The following is a 17,739-nucleotide window of genomic DNA, read 5'->3' as shown; positions in this document are numbered from 1 at the left end:
AACCTGTGAGGGCCATCGTGTGGTACATAGGTTAGTGAAAGTAAGACAGAGATTATAAGTTTTTCTTTTTGTTCTTTTGTATAATTAAATATTAAATAGTTTTAAAAATATATTTACTTTTTAAAATCTTTACATGTTTTAGCTTCTCTTTCAACTCATCATTTCATTTTGCTTATGTTCACATCACCGTACACAAAAGCAATGTATATGTAGCAATACAATTGATTCTGATTCAGCACTCATTACTTAGCTCAGAGAGAAACATTTCCACAGTTTTAAATCTAATATAGACCATACATGACAAATGCCCCTCACAGGTTTTGAGTACAACAATCTATTGAAATCATATATCAACAGATATATTTGTCAAATCTGATCAAGTTGAATGGGTATTAACTTGAGTCCTAAGTTGTTTGGTTCAACATCTAAGATGGAGACCAATGCAAATCCGATTTGTTTCTGAAATCAGATTTTTTTTTTTTTTTTAAGACATTTTTGGGGGCTTTTTGCCTTTAATCGGATAGGACAATGGAAAGTGACAGGAAAGTGGGAGAGAGAGTCGGGGTGGGATCCGGAAAGGACCATGGGTCGGGAATCGAACCCGGGTCGCCAGTTGCGCCACGGTCGGGGCCCTGAAATCAGATCACCAATCTATCTGCTTGGGTCGCAGTGATGGTGATGTTGGCAGCAGTTACGATAGTGGCGGCTCCTGAAAAGAATCTCAGGGTGGGCAATTTCTGATAATGATTAAGGTGACCCATTCAATAGGTACATTAAGCAAGACCATATCAATTTGTTGTTGGATGATTAACTCAGACAGAGATCCCTCTTGTGTCCGCTAGATGGAACAACAGAACTATTTCCCCTCTAGCTACATAAGTTACAGGAGGAAAGCTATGGAAGAAAGTGTCATCCAGGAGCCTCTATAAGCAGAAATGGTGTGGGTCCACAATATATTATTCTACTTATTATTACATAATTATTTACATGAATCCAATGATGTATGATGTAAAATAGCTAAACAGGCCAAAAGAAATGCTCAGAAAGAACATAAAGACAGGGGCAGCATATTAAGTCAATTAATTTATTTACTGAACACCGTAGCATGTTTTAGGTGCTCATCAAAAACTTCATCCAACTGTGCCACGAAGTCGACCAGTCCGAGAAAAATGCCAGGGTTGGTGGAACCCTCAGTTTCATCTTTGCCTCGCAAAGCTAGCTCAAACACCCCGCAGAATTTAACACACTGGACAAGCTGGTTGAGGATGTGACGGTTCTTGCTCACCTCATCATTGAGGCGACGATCAGCTAGCCTGAATCCCTCATCCAGTTGAGTGGCAATGTTCCCCCTCCCAAAAGGCGAGAATGTTGAGAAGCTATCCATGTGGATCTTCCACAGCTCATGTTTCTTTATTTTTTCAGATAGATGCTGCATATCTGTTAAACCAGTCGACATCCAAGCATTGCTGTCTGCCGTGCCACCTTCAGGTGAAAAACTAGGCAGGGATAGCAGAAGACTGCGTTGGCTACTTCACAGCCTGCTAGCCAGGTTTTTCGCTCATTCCAATTGGTAGAAAAGCCTCAGGTGTAGGTCTTTCCCCCTTTTGTAGAAACTTGTTGAATGGTTAAATTTGGTCTTGGAGGTCCTGATTGTTTTAATGCCAATTTATCTGGATTTGCACGCCGACTAAAAGGAACTTCTTTCAAAGACACAATGGAATTGCACTGAACGCTAGCCATCTTGACAGTAGTACATGACTTGTTCGAAGAAGCTGCCCGCTATTTTTCTCAGTTACATATGACGAAAGCGAGTAAGGGCAAGCTCTCCCGGAACCCATAGAGATTGCATTGAAAGCTCTGATATTTGAAAAAAATGCATTTCACATGAGAGTCTATGAGAGACCCCTTGGGCGATTTTCAACCCGACTGAAACCGCCTCAAAACGGGCGGGACCATGTGAAGCACAACTTTAGTCTGATTGGATATTGACGTTTTGACAGATCTAACGTCTAGAACACTGATTACGACTGCTGCTGTGTTAGAAAAAAAAACCCCATCTTTTTCGCGTTGGTAGTGCGTCGCCCAAATCGCCCTAATACACAAACAGCCCCTGAGTTACGACATAGCTTTTCCGGTGAGACAGCTTTCTAATTAGGAAGCAGGACAAATGAGGGTTCAAAAGTTTGTCCTCCAAACAATAGCATCATTCAAGATGCAAAGCCAAAGTTGGCAATCATGACTCCATCACAGACTATAAAAACTGACTTCCTTCTTCCCTGAATATGAGTGGTGCTACGGAGGAGGCTATACATTGGTATGTTCCGTGTTGCATTCATGGCTGGCTTCAGTGGGCAGAAAGAGTGGTGGTGCCAAGTACTGACTGGATAAAAAAGTAGTCCTTGTTCTACCTTCCATAGGAAATGCATTGTTTTCAGTTTAAGTTCTTGTGTATCTTGCCTTTCGCTTGGTAGATATTGTGGTACTACAGTGAGTGTACGTAATTGCAAGCCTAGCTTCGTTTTCTTCCTGAATCACTCGACGAAGAAAGACCACGCTGTAACACCGCTCCTGGAAATCCTATCTAAAACCTTTGAGCTTTGGACATTGTTTGTCTGTAAGTAAATGTTATATGATTTCATGCTAGACTCTGTTTAGATTAACAAGAATTACGTCAAATGTCTAGGATTCTCACTTATATACGTCTAAAATGTAATCTGATTGGTAATGCTAGCTCTCGTGGTCTCGTGTGTTACCAATGAACAGCTTGATTTGTACTTCAAGAAGTGTAAACTCATGTGCGTTTTATTTGTTTATTTGATTACAGTTTTACAAAACGAAATAACTCTGTATGTTTGCTGCAACTTCAGTAAAGAAACAAGAAAATAAAGCCTTGTGAATTGAATTCCACTTCTTCATACAAGATAAAGTTGTTAGCTAGCTGTCTAGTTTTGCAAGACTGGAACGCACTGCGAGGGCAGCATAGTCCTCATTTCCAATGATAGAAAAATTTGATTGGATTTGCATTTCATACCACTTTTAAATGTAGTTTGGACCTAATTTGCACCAAAAAAAGACATTTAGGGTGGAATGTTGGTCTAGTCTTTAAAAATCAATCTGGATATGCCAAAAAAACTAAACAAAAACCAGATATAGGCTGGAAAACTGGCTTAAAAAGGCTTGACACATCACTGTGCCTTTGCTATATCCTTCATACGAAGGACATATACTGTACAATGAAAGAAAAACTGCACAATTTAATGAAATCCAACTCTCTAATATTGCATTATCAGCCTTCTTTTATTGTTAAATGTTTAGTTGAGACATTGCAAGAGGTTGATTTAACCCAATACATCTTTCAGATAGTGATGTTACATTAGATTTCATACTGGATATATACACTGTTTATAATTGGATTACAATGTACTACTCTTGCTTTTATGGTTTCCATCATCCACCCATTTTAAAAGCTCAACCTCTGTCTTCGCCAGTTGAGCTTTCTACTGGAAATATTGCTGCTGAACCAAGATATTGAATGAACTTCATTTGAACTTCATTTGCACGAATGCCTGTGATTAGAACAGCCATATCACCACTGAGCAATCCAATTTGTGAGCAAGTATGCTATAGAGCAAGCACTGACGGTCTACCTTGTATCCATGAGTGGGCAAGTTAAAACAATTCATGGTGGTTTCTGCCTGGGTCAGTGCTTTAGAAAAACAATAGTCACAATTGATGAGGCAATATCTACATTCAGTAATGCATGTAGTATTGGATTGCTGGTGTGAAGAACTAAAGATTGACATTGTCAATATAAGTTGCTAGAATGAGATTGTGACGACACCCTTGGGAAAGGAAAGGAAATAAGACATCAAGAAGAACCACTATCTGCTCATGTTGAATGGAGCAAATTCATTTGTGGAGGACTTCCTGTGGAGGTAATGTACTTTCCATTGGTAATTGCAGATGTTACATAACATGACATATTATTTTGACGATATTTTTCACCAAAGCAACTTATCTATAGTAATCTGGGGATTTCTCATACTGCCTGTGCTGCAGCACCTCTTTTCTTCTTCTGTCTGAAACCAGAGCCCAGTCTGCTCTGATTGGTTAGCTGGCCGGCTCTTTAATGATTGTTCTGTCGCTTAGAGATTAAAAGGAAATGTCCCTCCCCCTAGCTTATCATGTACAAAGTGTTGGAGCACTTTCCAAAAGAAGCAAAAATGTTAGATAGTGACGTCATCATGTTACAGAAGTAAACAAAGCAGTCCAATGGAGGCTTTTCAGGCAGGTTGAGGAACGTGTGACACACATACAACACACCACAGGACAGTCAAAATGCCAAATGCATTAATAGGGCCTCTTAAAGAAAAACAACACATGGATCATTTTAACAATCATTCTCTGAGGTCATTTAGGTTTTGATGTTTTGGCCTTTGTATATGCATAGGTTATTTCCTATATTATATTTGTTATTCTCACATCAAAACACACAGTAAACTTGACATAGCCCCAAATTTACACACAAAAGGAAGATTATCTACTCTCAAGCATTTACGTTCAAATCCTGCAAGCCACTCTTTGTAGCACATGTGATTTTGTAGATTGAGTGGTATCGAGTGGTAAGAAGAGATCTCAAATGATTTGGCTCTCTCCTTATCATAGCAGACAAAGAAATTAAATATTGATTCCCGGTGTGGCACCACAGGCTGAAATTATCCATTCTCTCTGCTCTGTGCTCACTTTCTTATTCTCTTTATCCTCCCATTGAATCCCCCTTTTTTACAGCTCCCTCTTTTATAATTCACTCTCTGAAGGTATCTACTTTCATTTTAACCATCTCTGTTTCTCTTTCCCTGCTCCGACACTCTTTTAATGCAACATGTCTGGATGTGAGAGAGGAAAAGGAGAGAAGAGGTACATGTCTTGACTTTAAATCTTCTATCCAGGAGATGGAACGATAGTCTATCTCTTTATACACTCCTACTTTGTGATTTAAGTCGAGGCATTTTTCTCTTTTAACCATTTTCTTTATTGCTGAAATCAAAGACTTCACAGGCCTTTAAAGTGTTGAGTAAATGCCATAACCTCAGGTCGCCTATATTCTTCCACATGCAGCTCTATATTTTTTTAAACTGCTATATTGAGGAAAACAAGGGTGAGAGGTTAAGCTTGAATTTCAGCCAAGACATACATCTGAAGAAATGTTTTCCCTTTGGCTCAGACAACACAAGATAGCAGGATGGATCCATGTAGGGATCACAAACCAATGCCTTATCAGTAAGAATCAGGACATTTTGCTTTCAAAATATTTAGAACACTGCAAATATTTCAGGAAATATTCAGCCATCATTACAGAAAAGTAATAATTGTATTCTGGTTTCCATATACACTACAACAAGTAAGGAAATGTGTGTTTGGTAGATTATTTCTTTGTTGTAACAAAGCTTCTAGGAAATAAATCTTATACTGTTGGAAAGCCTATTTTCTTACCATCAAATGGTGCCATATTTGTGAGGAACATGCATTTGTGGGATGAGCAGCAGAGCTGAGTCTGTGGGTTGTGCCCATGAAAAGTGTGACAAATCTCCTCTGCCAAACAGCTGTTTTTGCTGTTGACTCTTGTGGTGTTGTTTGGTGGATTGGAGGATTGAAGTCTGATGAAACAAGACATATTGGCAACAATATATTTATTAACAATTGATTAATTTATCAAGCAGCCTGAGTAGCGTGTGGAAGAACCATACACATCCATAACAGCCTTTGTCCCAAGTCAGCCAACATGGTTGTGTTGGTTACTTTGGCACTGACAGTACGCCCAAGCTGATCCCACATCTGTTCAATGGGGTCGAGGTCAGGACTGCAGGCAGGCCATTCCCTCCTCTCCACTCCTACTCTATCGGTGCAGCAATTAGCAAAGCCTTCTCCGCTTCTTTTCCTCACTGCAACCCTACAATCCAAGTGCCGTAGGCAGAATCTGGACTCATTGCTGAACATAATGTTCCTCCACATGTTGAGGTTCCAGTGCAAGTGGGCCTGACAGTGAAGGGCAGTCAAGGCAGGCTTCCTGGTGAACGTACGTGACCGGAGATTGGCTGCAGTTTGTCACATTTTTCATGGCCGCAACCCAAATACTCAGCTCTGCTGCTCCTCCCACAAATGCATGTTCCTCACAAATGTGGCTCCATTTGAAAGGGGTTGAAGAACACAGGCTTTCCAACGGTATAAGATTTATTTCCAAGATTTATTGTTATATCAAAGAAATAATCTACCAAACACACATTTGCTTACTTTTTGTGTTAAGTTGAATTAAATTTCATCCATCCATTCATTTTCCAACCCTTCCTTAGGTGTCTTGAAAAACATGGAGATCCGAATAGAATTTATTCTGTTTCGAAACCATCATGGAGGCACTAAGAACAAGGGTAGAAAGTATTGACACAAGTCATGACAGCTGACAAATAGATATTTTCAGTATTAGGAAATGACGTTACTTGCTTGAACCATTTGAATACCCTTAAAAGAGTTGTATCAAATTCCCAAAACTGTTACTTAAGATATGTGGAATTCTGAAAATAAATTGTGGCTAGCAACAAAGTGACTCAATTCAGTCTAGGATAAGTATTGTATACCTGGTGGACAGTTAAGCCTTGGTTTAAGTTCTCAATAGATGAGTACACATGTAGCTTGGCAAAACTGCAGAAAGGATGATAACACAGAAAAAAAGAGAGCCCAAAATACATGGAGAAAAGACCTGGTGGAATGTGGGGATAAATATTGTCAAAGTGCAGATATGGAAACTAGCAAAGATTAAGGTTAATGTCAAAATAAAAGTGCATTAGAATGTGTATGCATGGGAATTCAATTGAACTAGAGACCAGTACAGTATGTCTGGTAGTATAATATATCTTCTTTGTCACGTGAATGTACCTCTTGTTAAAATCCAAGACGAAAATCACAGGACGAAAAAAAAAAAAAAAGTGTATAGAGTTGTATCTTTCTTTAGATACTTAAAATGTTTCATCTACGGCTATTGAGATTCACGCAGTTTATGGGACATTAACAACTCTTCATGTCAATCCCCCCATAGATTGACCTTCATTCAGGTGTATTAACTACTAACAACTATCTACTATCTCCTTTATACTTTCTACCTAGGTTACAGAGGATAGTTATGCTGTTTCCCTGTAGTGTGTTATATAGGTTCTTGGTCATGTAAATGGTCTGCAAAAGGTTACAATCCCTGTGTTTCCTCCAGAGGGAGTTTCTCCAGAAGTTGCATCAACTACAGTTAAACTTTTGGGCCAGTTGTGCCTGAATATTTTTACCTAATTATTTTAATACTGAACAGCTGATACAATACCAAAACTATATGTGTTTTTGTGGAATAAAATAATTTGATCCATTGAGCAGGAAAAAATACTTACATCTTGATAAATGAGACAAATACGCGGAAGGTTTCGGAGTGGTGTTCCGTATTTACAATGCAACCCACAGCAACAACACAGTGCCAAATGACAAAACAACTTTGCATTATGATTATGATAATCATTCCGTTCCGGACTGCGGTCTTTGGAAAAGCCATTTGCTGCTGTTGAACTGAAAACATCTCCCAGCCATCCAGAAATGAGTGACTTGGATTTTAAAGAGACAAAGAGATAGCAGGAGGGGGGATTGGATGGAGTTGGAGACACAAAAACACAGAAAGAGTGGATCTAAATAGTCACAGCTTTTCCTTTTTCTAAATCACTTTTACTTGACTTTGAAAAGAGTCAAGGAAAAATAACATATATGGTGCAGTTACAGGGACGGAATATGACATATCATTTGGAAATGCCCAAACTATGCCAATTGCATTTGAAGAGCCTCCTCAGAGTGCTGTTGCTGAAATAAAAACTAAATGTGTTGTTGTACGATTGTAGGTGCCTCTGAAAATCAATGAGTTTGGGTTTTTTTGCCATCACACTGAGAGCTTCTGTACTGACACAAATATACATATATAAATATGTCATATGGGATATCAACTTTCCCAGGTATATATTGTATTTGCAATATTGCAAATGTATATCTTGTAATGTGATGGAAAATCATCAATAGTTTTGGTGTTTTCCTTTATTTAAATGTAAAGGTAAGGGTTTTGTCTAAACCGGGTAACAGGGAGACCCTCTTACTTTCAGCGTACACCCTCATACCAAAATGCAGATTTTCCCTGTAAAATCTTTAAGTGATGCCAGAAAAAAATATTTCTCTTCATCAAAAACGGTATAGTTACAAAAAAAAAGAAAACCGTGTCCAATAGGCCGTCAGACGGCCGAGACAGCTTTGCTTTTATCGAGCTCCAACGTCGCGTTGTTGTTTACGTCCGCGGTGCCATCTTGTACACGCACGTCATGTTCTCGCGAGGAATTGATATATCTTCTATACAAGATCAGCGCCCTTATACTACATTTTTCTATAAAAATCCCTGGACTTGTTCATTTTTTCATTCTCACTATGCATGTTAACAGTGGTGGACAAAATACTAGAAACACCTTTCAGTAAAATAATATTATGAAACAAAACCACAAAGCACTGCAATTTAAATGAAACCCTTAAAATGCTTTTTAGGGTTTTCCTTTTCCTGTAGTGTGTTGACAAACTTATATTATTTGGCGAAACTTGCTTTCTCTTTACTTACAGCAGCCTGTTCAAGGAAATTGCTATATGTATAAATCCACAACACGGAATTACTTCAAATTTAAAGGAAATAAGTATCAGTAGCTCAACAAAGTAAAAAAAAAGCTACTAAAATCAGATTTTAAATGCAAGAATATATAACACCTAAGGAAATGCTCGCTGTTTAATTGACAATGATCTCGTGGTTAAGTGCCAATGGATGAAAGACGGATTAAAACAAGTCTAAAGTGAAAATGAGTATAATAGTTCCCCTTTAATAAGACACAACTCTTCAGGCCTCTTCAGTGAAAACTTAGTACTATCTCCAGTTTATAGACCAGAATGAAGTCACCACTGTCAGGTCAGCCAGTCTTGGACATAATTGGCTTGAAGCCACATGACAAAGCATTGAACCCAACCTAACTTTGTAGGTGTGCTATTGGCTGTTATGCATGTGGATGTATCAGTGGAACAATGAATAATTAATCTTGGGCTGTACAATATGGTGTAAAATATGCAGTGCATTATTTATTTCCCACTTGAATGTCTTTTCCCAGTCACAGGAAAGAATTCCTATGTGCTTTTCTGCCTAGCGATTGATCAAATGATTGGGTTAGAAGTCAACCTTGCAGAAGATTGCCCGGAGAGAAACCATGCACTTAGGGAATAGGCATTGGTTAATCCTAGCTAAGAGCAATTACGTATCTTCCAAGGCTGTAATGTGTCTTTAATTTATTTAGCGGGCATTTATTTAGTAGAAAATGTATCTGAAGAGGGCACCTGCCTTTACCTTTTACAGTCTTACATGGCTACTGCAGACCAGGCAAACTACTGTCTGAGAAATGCATCTCACCACAGCCCCTGACAGATGTCACAGCCACAAGTACTGACAAGGCTCATTCCTCACCAAACGAATATTATAGCATTCATTCCTCTACTTATGTCCTGTCGCTGCTATATGAAACTGTGATGAAAGGGCCGCGCTGACAGTTGTATAAATACTTTCTGAGGCCGAGGCAGTTTCTCCTCGTTATTATGCATATTCATCTGGCCTGCCGCAGTCGCACAATGCCTTTCCTGACAATACAAGGGCTGTGATAATTCAAACATATTGCCGACAGTGTACTATGTCAAACATTATGCCAAGTGTGCTGTCGAACCATCCTGGAAGGCTGCATGGCCATAAAGTCACAGACTCATTCTGGAGATTTATTGTGAGCTTCATTCCTGCTGGTTTTATGTGGGAAAACATATAAATTAGATGTGTAAATTACACTTCTTGCATATTCCCTAATGCAGATGATGGTCATATTTACCATTTATAGGGTGATTCTGAAGCGGTCTATTGTCATCACTTCTTCATGTTTGAAAGCCTGTCATGGTGTCATGATTCAATTAAAGTATCAGCCGTTATTTTTCCAGTCAGCCAATACTCTAGCAACGAGTGCAAGATCTGTCACAGTGAATACAAAGTGGGTTCCAAATCAAACAAAGTGGAAAACAGGCAAATATGTGAATACATTGTATCTTTATATAAAATATAAACACTGAGGAAGAGTTTGAGAGAATGTGGTTGACTCTCAGTCATCCCCAACACCTGCCTTTCACGAAGGAGCTTAAAAACCAGACCCAAACGAACCAGGCCCCAAAACTGGACACTCAGGAACCAACCTCAAGACCTGCCCATTAGGAACCAACCTCAAGACCTGCCCATTAGGAACCAGTCCCAAGACTGGCTCCTCAGGAGCCTAGCCTGTGGGACTGTCCTGTGTGTATGTACCAGAAATACTTGTATGTACAGTACTAAAGACATATGTCTAATAGGAAACAAATGCAGCAGATATAAACTGAAATGCTCGAGGCCCTTTGTGTGTCTGGTGGGAAATTGTTTGTCACTAATTCTTCCATCAAAGGTTTCTACGTTCAGTCTGTGTTGGTGGCTGGATTAGCTCTCCAAGCCTCAGCATCAGCCACATGTCCTTCTAGGTCTGTGAAGACGTTCATGTTCAATCAACATTTCATGACATGTAATGTAAAGCACTCCAAATAAAAGTCTATTAGCCTCCAGAAATACAGGTATCTGGAAACCTGAGGAAGAAGAAAAAAAAAACTTGAACTTTAAGGGCTCATTAGACCTTTAATATATTTAACAAAATCCACCTTTCCTTAACATTAACCAAAATAAACAATCCATCAACATCTGACAAACCAATTGCTCACTTTATCTCCTGTGCAAAGGTTCATCGCAATTTCTTGGAGCAAGATCAGATGAAAGATTAGCCTCGCTGGTCTTTTTACAATCCATTTGTTGTAAAATGGAGGTCCCTGGCACAAACCATCTCTGTAACAACAGCCAATTAAAGCACAAGCAACTCTCTATTTATGTGTATCCTTCCAGCCTCTAAAGCCTTGTACCTTCTTTCACCTTGCTTCTTTCTTTTTGTCTATCACCCCCCTGTCGTTGCCCCTATTTGAGTAAATCCTCTACAAAAGAAATATATAGTTGCATTATAATTGGTTCCCAAGCACCCATTCCAAAAGTATCAGTGGTGCAGCTTCTCGACCTGGAAGACAGGTCCCAGCAAAGTAAGATAAGTAGGAAGTATTACGGCTGTTGCGCAAACAAGATTAACGACATGCTTGGACGTGCTTCTCAATATTGGGAGTTGGGGGAGTGTACCTGGGGCAGCTCTGAAACTCTTGAGATAATGAGTAGAGGCACAGAGCATGCCAGAGATACAGTTGCCACCTAATGGACAATTAGGTACCACAAGGCGAGACAAGAAGAGATGACGGGTCAATAAAAAGTACACTCTGCAGAGGGATTCTGTGGTAAGTAAAGTGTTACACTGTAATCATGCGTTCAACTCTTTCATTAGTTAACATGTAAACACATTATTGGTTAGGGCAATAAAGGTTCGTCAAACATTTCAGTGTACTTCTATGGAGAAATCCACCCGTGAACTCGTCACAGCACCAAACAACCCTGGCCTAACTGCTTCCAAATTGTTTCTGCAGTGCAGTGGACAAGCCATTTTCTGGTTCTACACCGTGTGTTATCAGGTTCTTAAGTGGTCAAGGACCACATATGAAGGCAATGTAATAGACAATTATTCTGGTTAATTACATAACTTAGGTCTCATTTTTCACAGTCTCTGCCGCCATTTCTATCGAGTAAATTGCCGCTCACATCTCAGATTTGTTTTCAGCTAATCGAAATAGGTTTGTAATTGTATTATTTGATGACTTCTTCTCAGTTGACGAATAACAAAGATATTGCGCTTCTATCCACCATCAAAATGCAGAAATTACCCACATTGAATCATGTGATTTAAATGTCCAATGAAGCTTCTGCTCTACAGGAGTGACAAAACATTGTGGCAGAAGAAAACATCAAGCAAGAGTGAGACTGTAACATCGCTCACATTACGACATGAACGTAGACAAACCCCATGTTTTCTATCATATTAACCGAAGCATTTCCAATGGTATGAGATCTGACTAGTGCCCCTTTAATTGTGTCATCCTGATTTCATATATTCACATAAAAGAGGCTAAAGGAATTGCTTAACAGTTTGCCTTGTTCTTGTGCTGAAGGTTTTGTGTTAAATGTCGATAGAAACCGAAACAGTGCTTTGATTAGGCTATTGAATAAGTTGATCTTGTTCTATGAAGTGTGAAAGCATATATTTATAAAAAAAAAAGAAGAATTTATGGTTTAGTTTAGAGTTTATATCTGAATATGGTTTTAGTAACATTCGAACACTGGTGGCAAACGAACATGGATTTTAACACCTTTAACGCAATTGGTTTAATCCGTTAGCAACGCAGGGTTATTTCAAAGGTATGGACTGTAGAAAATATATGTTTATAGGCAGTACTTTTAATATTCAGCTCAATTTTGCATTATGACAACTTAATTTACTTATTTTAACTAAAACCAAACCCACCCTATTGTGACTCAATTGTTTTAGTTCCAAAATGTTTGTAAATAAAACCATTTTTGAGGTAGAACACTGTACAATTTACAAGTGGAATTGATGCACCATCAATCGAATTGGGCATATACAGTAGAGCATAAATCAATTAGGCTCTACGTAGCAAGACTAGAATAGAAAAAGTGTTGAGTTCAGCGAGAAATCATCCTCCGGCAATAAAAGAAAGACAATCAAAATGGATTATTCTGCAAGCTACATCTTTTCCTAAACCACAGCAGAATTTACAGCAGCATTAACACTTATTTATGACTGCTAAGAGTGATTTCTGAGTGTAATAATGAAGTAAAGCATATTTCCTAAAGAAGACAGTACTGGAGTTGCAACAACAAGCATGAACGCTTGCCAAAAACTCAGACAGAATTCATGAATTTGAAATAAAGAAGCAGAGGAGAACCTTATTTCAAGTATGTGCACAATTTGTCTGAACTGTTTCCTTTTTCTGTGAAAGATATTTCATTAAAAGACATCAAAAGTTCTTTCTGTCTCCTTTATATCTTTCTGTGGCTTTGGTAGAGGCTGTCTGTGGGTTCATTACAGCTGAATGTCACAGGTAGACCGGACCAGTTCCTGCTAATTGGTTAGTTTATGGTCAATGCAGGGGAATAAAGGAACATTACGCTGTGCGTTCTGTTCACTCCTGACCTCTTGTACCTGTCTAGGTGCCTGGCAAGAACATGACTTTTTCCTTGAGGATGGATGACTAACCCAAGGACACAAATAAAAAAAATATTGCACAGCATGACCCGAAGAGACAAAGAGTGAAGACGGATGATAAGTAACAGGCATATTTTTAATGGGGAAAATGAGAGGGTGGTGGGATGCGGTGCTTGCTGCTGATGAAAGAGGAGATTAAGAGGTGATAGAAGAGGAGGGAGCAAGGTAGGGATGTTGTGCTTTAGGGAGAAGGGGAAGAACAGAAAAAGGAGGAGGCGGCAGCAGTAGTGGAGGCAGAGGAAGGACATAAGAGAAAGTGACGAGGAGGTGCGTTTTTTTTTCAAAAGTTTTCAAAGTTTAAATAGACAGTAAAGTTCGGAAGAAGATGTCTGCGAGCGTGGAACGTATCTGCAAAACACCCCCAGGTTGGAATAAAGAGACAGTTTTGGAGGCTGAATCATACAGCTGCTATACTTAATCAGTAAAATAGCCACTGCAGTTTGGATAAAGTGGGATGTGGAGAGATTGAAGTTATTTTTATTTGGATCATACCGAGAGTGGCTTCCTCCCCCTCTCACAGAATAGGTGACATCCTTTAAAGAACAGCCAAAGTCTCCCCATTTCCTGTGATTATGTTCTCATTATTGTGTTAACTGTCATGTCATTCTGTAATAAAAAGTGTAGGGATGAATGACTGCGGAGCATAGAGGGCGTACAAGGAAACAAGGAGCTGACGAGAGGAAAGTGGAGCAATATTGATGGAGGTAAAAATTAGCATGGCATGGGTGGAATAGTCAAAACGGTATTTCCTTATATATATATTGCTAACTAACTTGAAATAAACAGTAGTTAAAACTCAATATTATTATCATTTTTCTAAACCCAATTAAAATGGGAATTGACAAGGCAGCAGCATCTGACAGCATAGCAGGTGGCCTTATTTTTCTCCTCAACTGCAACACAATGAGACTACCAAACCTCAATACAATGGTTGCATCCCCAGGACAGGTAGAAAGGTATGGAGTAAAGTTTTTGTCAACATTCGGAAAGCTGTCAATACTTTATAAAGTACTGGCAGAGACTCAGAGCTTGACCAATATAACTTGCAATAAGTACAACTTAACAAAAATCCCACCAAAGTAACAATATTGGAAATAGTATTAAAAGTGAGGAGATGATATTCTTATAATTAACCTCTGGGTTTAAAAAGTGAAGCCAATGGAGTGGTGCAGGAATTAGTCCTGCACCTGGAAACTACTTTTCAATTTTAACCATTTCCGGTTCCCTCGTCTAGAAGTCTATGTTTTTTTGACTTGTTTGTATGTTGAAGCACCTGAATTAAGGTATGACCTTTACTCAATCTTACAACATATTCAAGTTTTGTTCCAGGACATAAAATATGTCAGTAAACACGTTAATCTGAAATGTCCAAAGCTTCAATGGGTATTGCGTAGAAGTGACTGAATGAACATGTCATACGTTGTCACGAGTCTTAGTGCTGCACGCAAAGCCATGTGTCCATGATGTAGTTTGTTTATAGCCTAAATATAGCTTTTTACTTCTGGTGATTATATTAATGCTTAAAAAATACCAAAGTATTTTTAATATGTGAAGATTATAAACTTGGAAAAACGTGTATCATAGATTTGTGTTTGAAACAGAGCTCATCTTCTGCAATATACAAAAATCAAACTGGCAAATCCCATAGATTTTTGTTGAGGGACCCCTTGAGGCTTATACAATACATCATCACTGCACCACCCTATGCAGAAGGGCCATAAAAATAGATTTGTATAACATCCAGCATGGGATGCCTCCACTGGTAGCAAAAATAAGTCTGGTTGTATAGAAGTCTATGAGAATTCTCACTTGATTTTTTCCAAATTAATTTATGGTGACACACATGATGTTCATATTGTATAGGATGTTCCAATTTAGAGTCAAATAGACACTATATTAAGGTATTTGTAAGGGCGGGGTTACTTTGTTGTTCACATTCCTACCACACAGTTATTTATATTTTCGCCTTTTACTTTTAAGACTTTTGCATTGTCATGTTCAGCTGATGAAAGCTATACATTTGTTCGACACCAAAAATCTTGTGTTCAGCGCTTGGTTTTATATAGATCTGCCGTCCTGTGTCAATTCAGGTCAGTACACTGCGAAAAACCTAAGATTTCATTGGCTCAAATTCACCAATGTAAAGCTTCAACGCAATAGTTAACAAACAAGTGATGTCAAGATAACTATATCCATTTCTTATTTAGGGTGCATGGACTTTATATCATGGCCATTGAGCAGCGATTCTCATTTTCCCAGGGTTCTTTATGGTTTTAGAAACCCAACATAACTTCCTCTGTCTCCAATGTGCCCTAATCGCAACTGAGGATTCAATGTTCAGTAATGATTGGTTACTGTTACCTGTGACCCATAACGTCACCTCCTTACATTGACTCTAAACATATTTGTAATTTTTAATGCAGTTTCCTTAATTGTAGCGATATTAGCAGTTATAGCAGTGCTAGCAGTCTGAACAGCAGCAGAGATTAAGCTAGCAGCAGTGACACTTACTCTCTGTATGTCTGAGGTCAGCTGCAGCAGTGTTGGAGACGCTGTAGCTTGGAGAGTCTCTGTCCCTCTAACTGGGGAGTTCAGACTGACGTAGGCCACTGCACTGCTCTGTAGAACAACACTGTTATCCTGAAGGGAACACACACACACACAAAGAGATTATCATCATCACACTGCCGGGGACATTCCTGACAGTTTCCTTGTTGTCTCGTCACAATTCTTTCATTATAATTTTCTTAGGTTGTAATGTCAGGCAATCAAATTCAATACTTACATTTAAATCTGATCTGACATTTTTACGATTACCATTAATCCTTTGTTACTAGATGGCGCAGGGAAACCTGTACTAATTATGTATACAATGTTTGTATTAAACTGGGAAAATTATGTGTACAATATCCTTCATTTCCATGTTTAAACTCATTTTCTATTGCCAAAATTAAATAGTTTTAGATAAGTGCCAAATTAGAACAGGTTAGCTAGCTGTGTTTGCACAATGATTCACTTGCAACAGACTATCATAAAATGCTGTGTGCATGAAAACATTTCATTTTTTTAAGAAAATAAGCTGGTTTGTATTTGTCGACAATATGTTGGATTCATGCAACGTTGTGTTTTTTCAGACATATTTAAATAAGAAAGAAAATAAATATTTAGTGGCCCCCCTACAGTTACTGTGAATAGAATTGAGCACTCCCTGGGGGTTTCCCTGTTAAAGAACAATACTATGGAGTTATTTTCAGCTAGACTGTAACAGAGTTACATGGGAACATAAATGAGAAATAGTCAATTATAAATGAGAACTACTCAATTGAAACAATATAGCCTGATTGCCGCCTTTGTGGATTGTTCTTCTATTCCATTATTCCTATCTAGAGAGAAAACCAAAGGAACTCCCACTGTTTTAATTCCCTTTTCTCATGTAAATCTTAATTATGGCTGTGTCCACATTTACAAAGGCTGCTGTGTGAACCTTCTCTTTATCATTTTGATTGATATTGGGCACATAGCTTGCTAAATGCTAACAAGCCCTAGCAGTAGCATATGTTGTAGAAAATAAAATATGTCTTAAATACATGGAAAGGTCACACTCTTTGACCTGTGTTGACATTTAATAAAACAGATGCGCTTTTGCTTGCTGACCTTTCCCCACTCATAGGACCCGATGTTCCCCAGGGCTGAGCCTCCCCACGAGCAGAACACTGTGGTACGGTCTGGCACCCATCCATGTTTGGTCTGCTCTGTCAACGCTGCGATCAGCTGATTCATGATGATTGAAGCTCCGCCTCCTTGGTCACTGTCATGACGACTCCCAACTAGCACATAGCGATCTACGAAAAAGATCAAATGAGAAGTGAAGAACATGAATGCATATTTTTCTTTGACTTCAGGTTAATATTATAACCACACTACATGTTGTGATACATTACTGTACCAAAACATGTATTTATGACTGTATTGGCCACATTTATATATTTAAAAAAATTAAATAATAAAGTTACAAGCAGTAGCCGTGCTTATATATGTGTTGCTAAACAGTCATCTGCTGTCAACACACATATGGAAAATAAAGAAAAATGGGCAGACATGAAATAAAGAGATACAAAATGAAGCTCCACACAAGCTTTCACAGCCTCAAAGAAAATTGTTACATACTTTTCATCTTTTTAAAAATACACATTAAGACAAGAAACGAGTGTAAAATAAATTGAAGAATATGAAATTCTTAACCACAACCTCACAGTGCTCAGTCATTGATGCATACCTGCTTTCGCTATCACTGATAAAGATGGTTCTCTGCACTACCTTAGACTACTATTACCATGTTGGAAAACAAAGGCCTAGTGAAAGAAGGCAATGT

At 38.6% G+C, this 17,739-nt stretch overlaps 1 protein-coding gene across 1 annotated transcript in view; it reads right to left on the bottom strand.

Moving 5' to 3' along the window:
* LOC134870249 (inactive N-acetylated-alpha-linked acidic dipeptidase-like protein 2) overlaps nucleotides 1–17,739 on the bottom strand; it is a 555,262-nt gene that overhangs the window by 135,482 nt on the left and 402,041 nt on the right. The window contains exons 11-12 of the mRNA XM_063892353.1: nucleotides 17,022–17,209; nucleotides 15,879–16,007 (exon numbers count right to left, since the gene is read on the bottom strand). Of these exons, the coding sequence (XP_063748423.1) occupies nucleotides 15,879–16,007; nucleotides 17,022–17,209 (317 nt within the window). The remainder of the gene's footprint in view (nucleotides 1–15,878; nucleotides 16,008–17,021; nucleotides 17,210–17,739) is intronic.

This window comes from Eleginops maclovinus, chromosome 9, assembly GCF_036324505.1.
Source record: "Eleginops maclovinus isolate JMC-PN-2008 ecotype Puerto Natales chromosome 9, JC_Emac_rtc_rv5, whole genome shotgun sequence".
In the NCBI taxonomy this organism is placed as follows: domain Eukaryota; kingdom Metazoa; phylum Chordata; class Actinopteri; order Perciformes; family Eleginopidae; genus Eleginops; species Eleginops maclovinus.
This window is presented reverse-complemented; position numbering and strand designations above follow the sequence as displayed.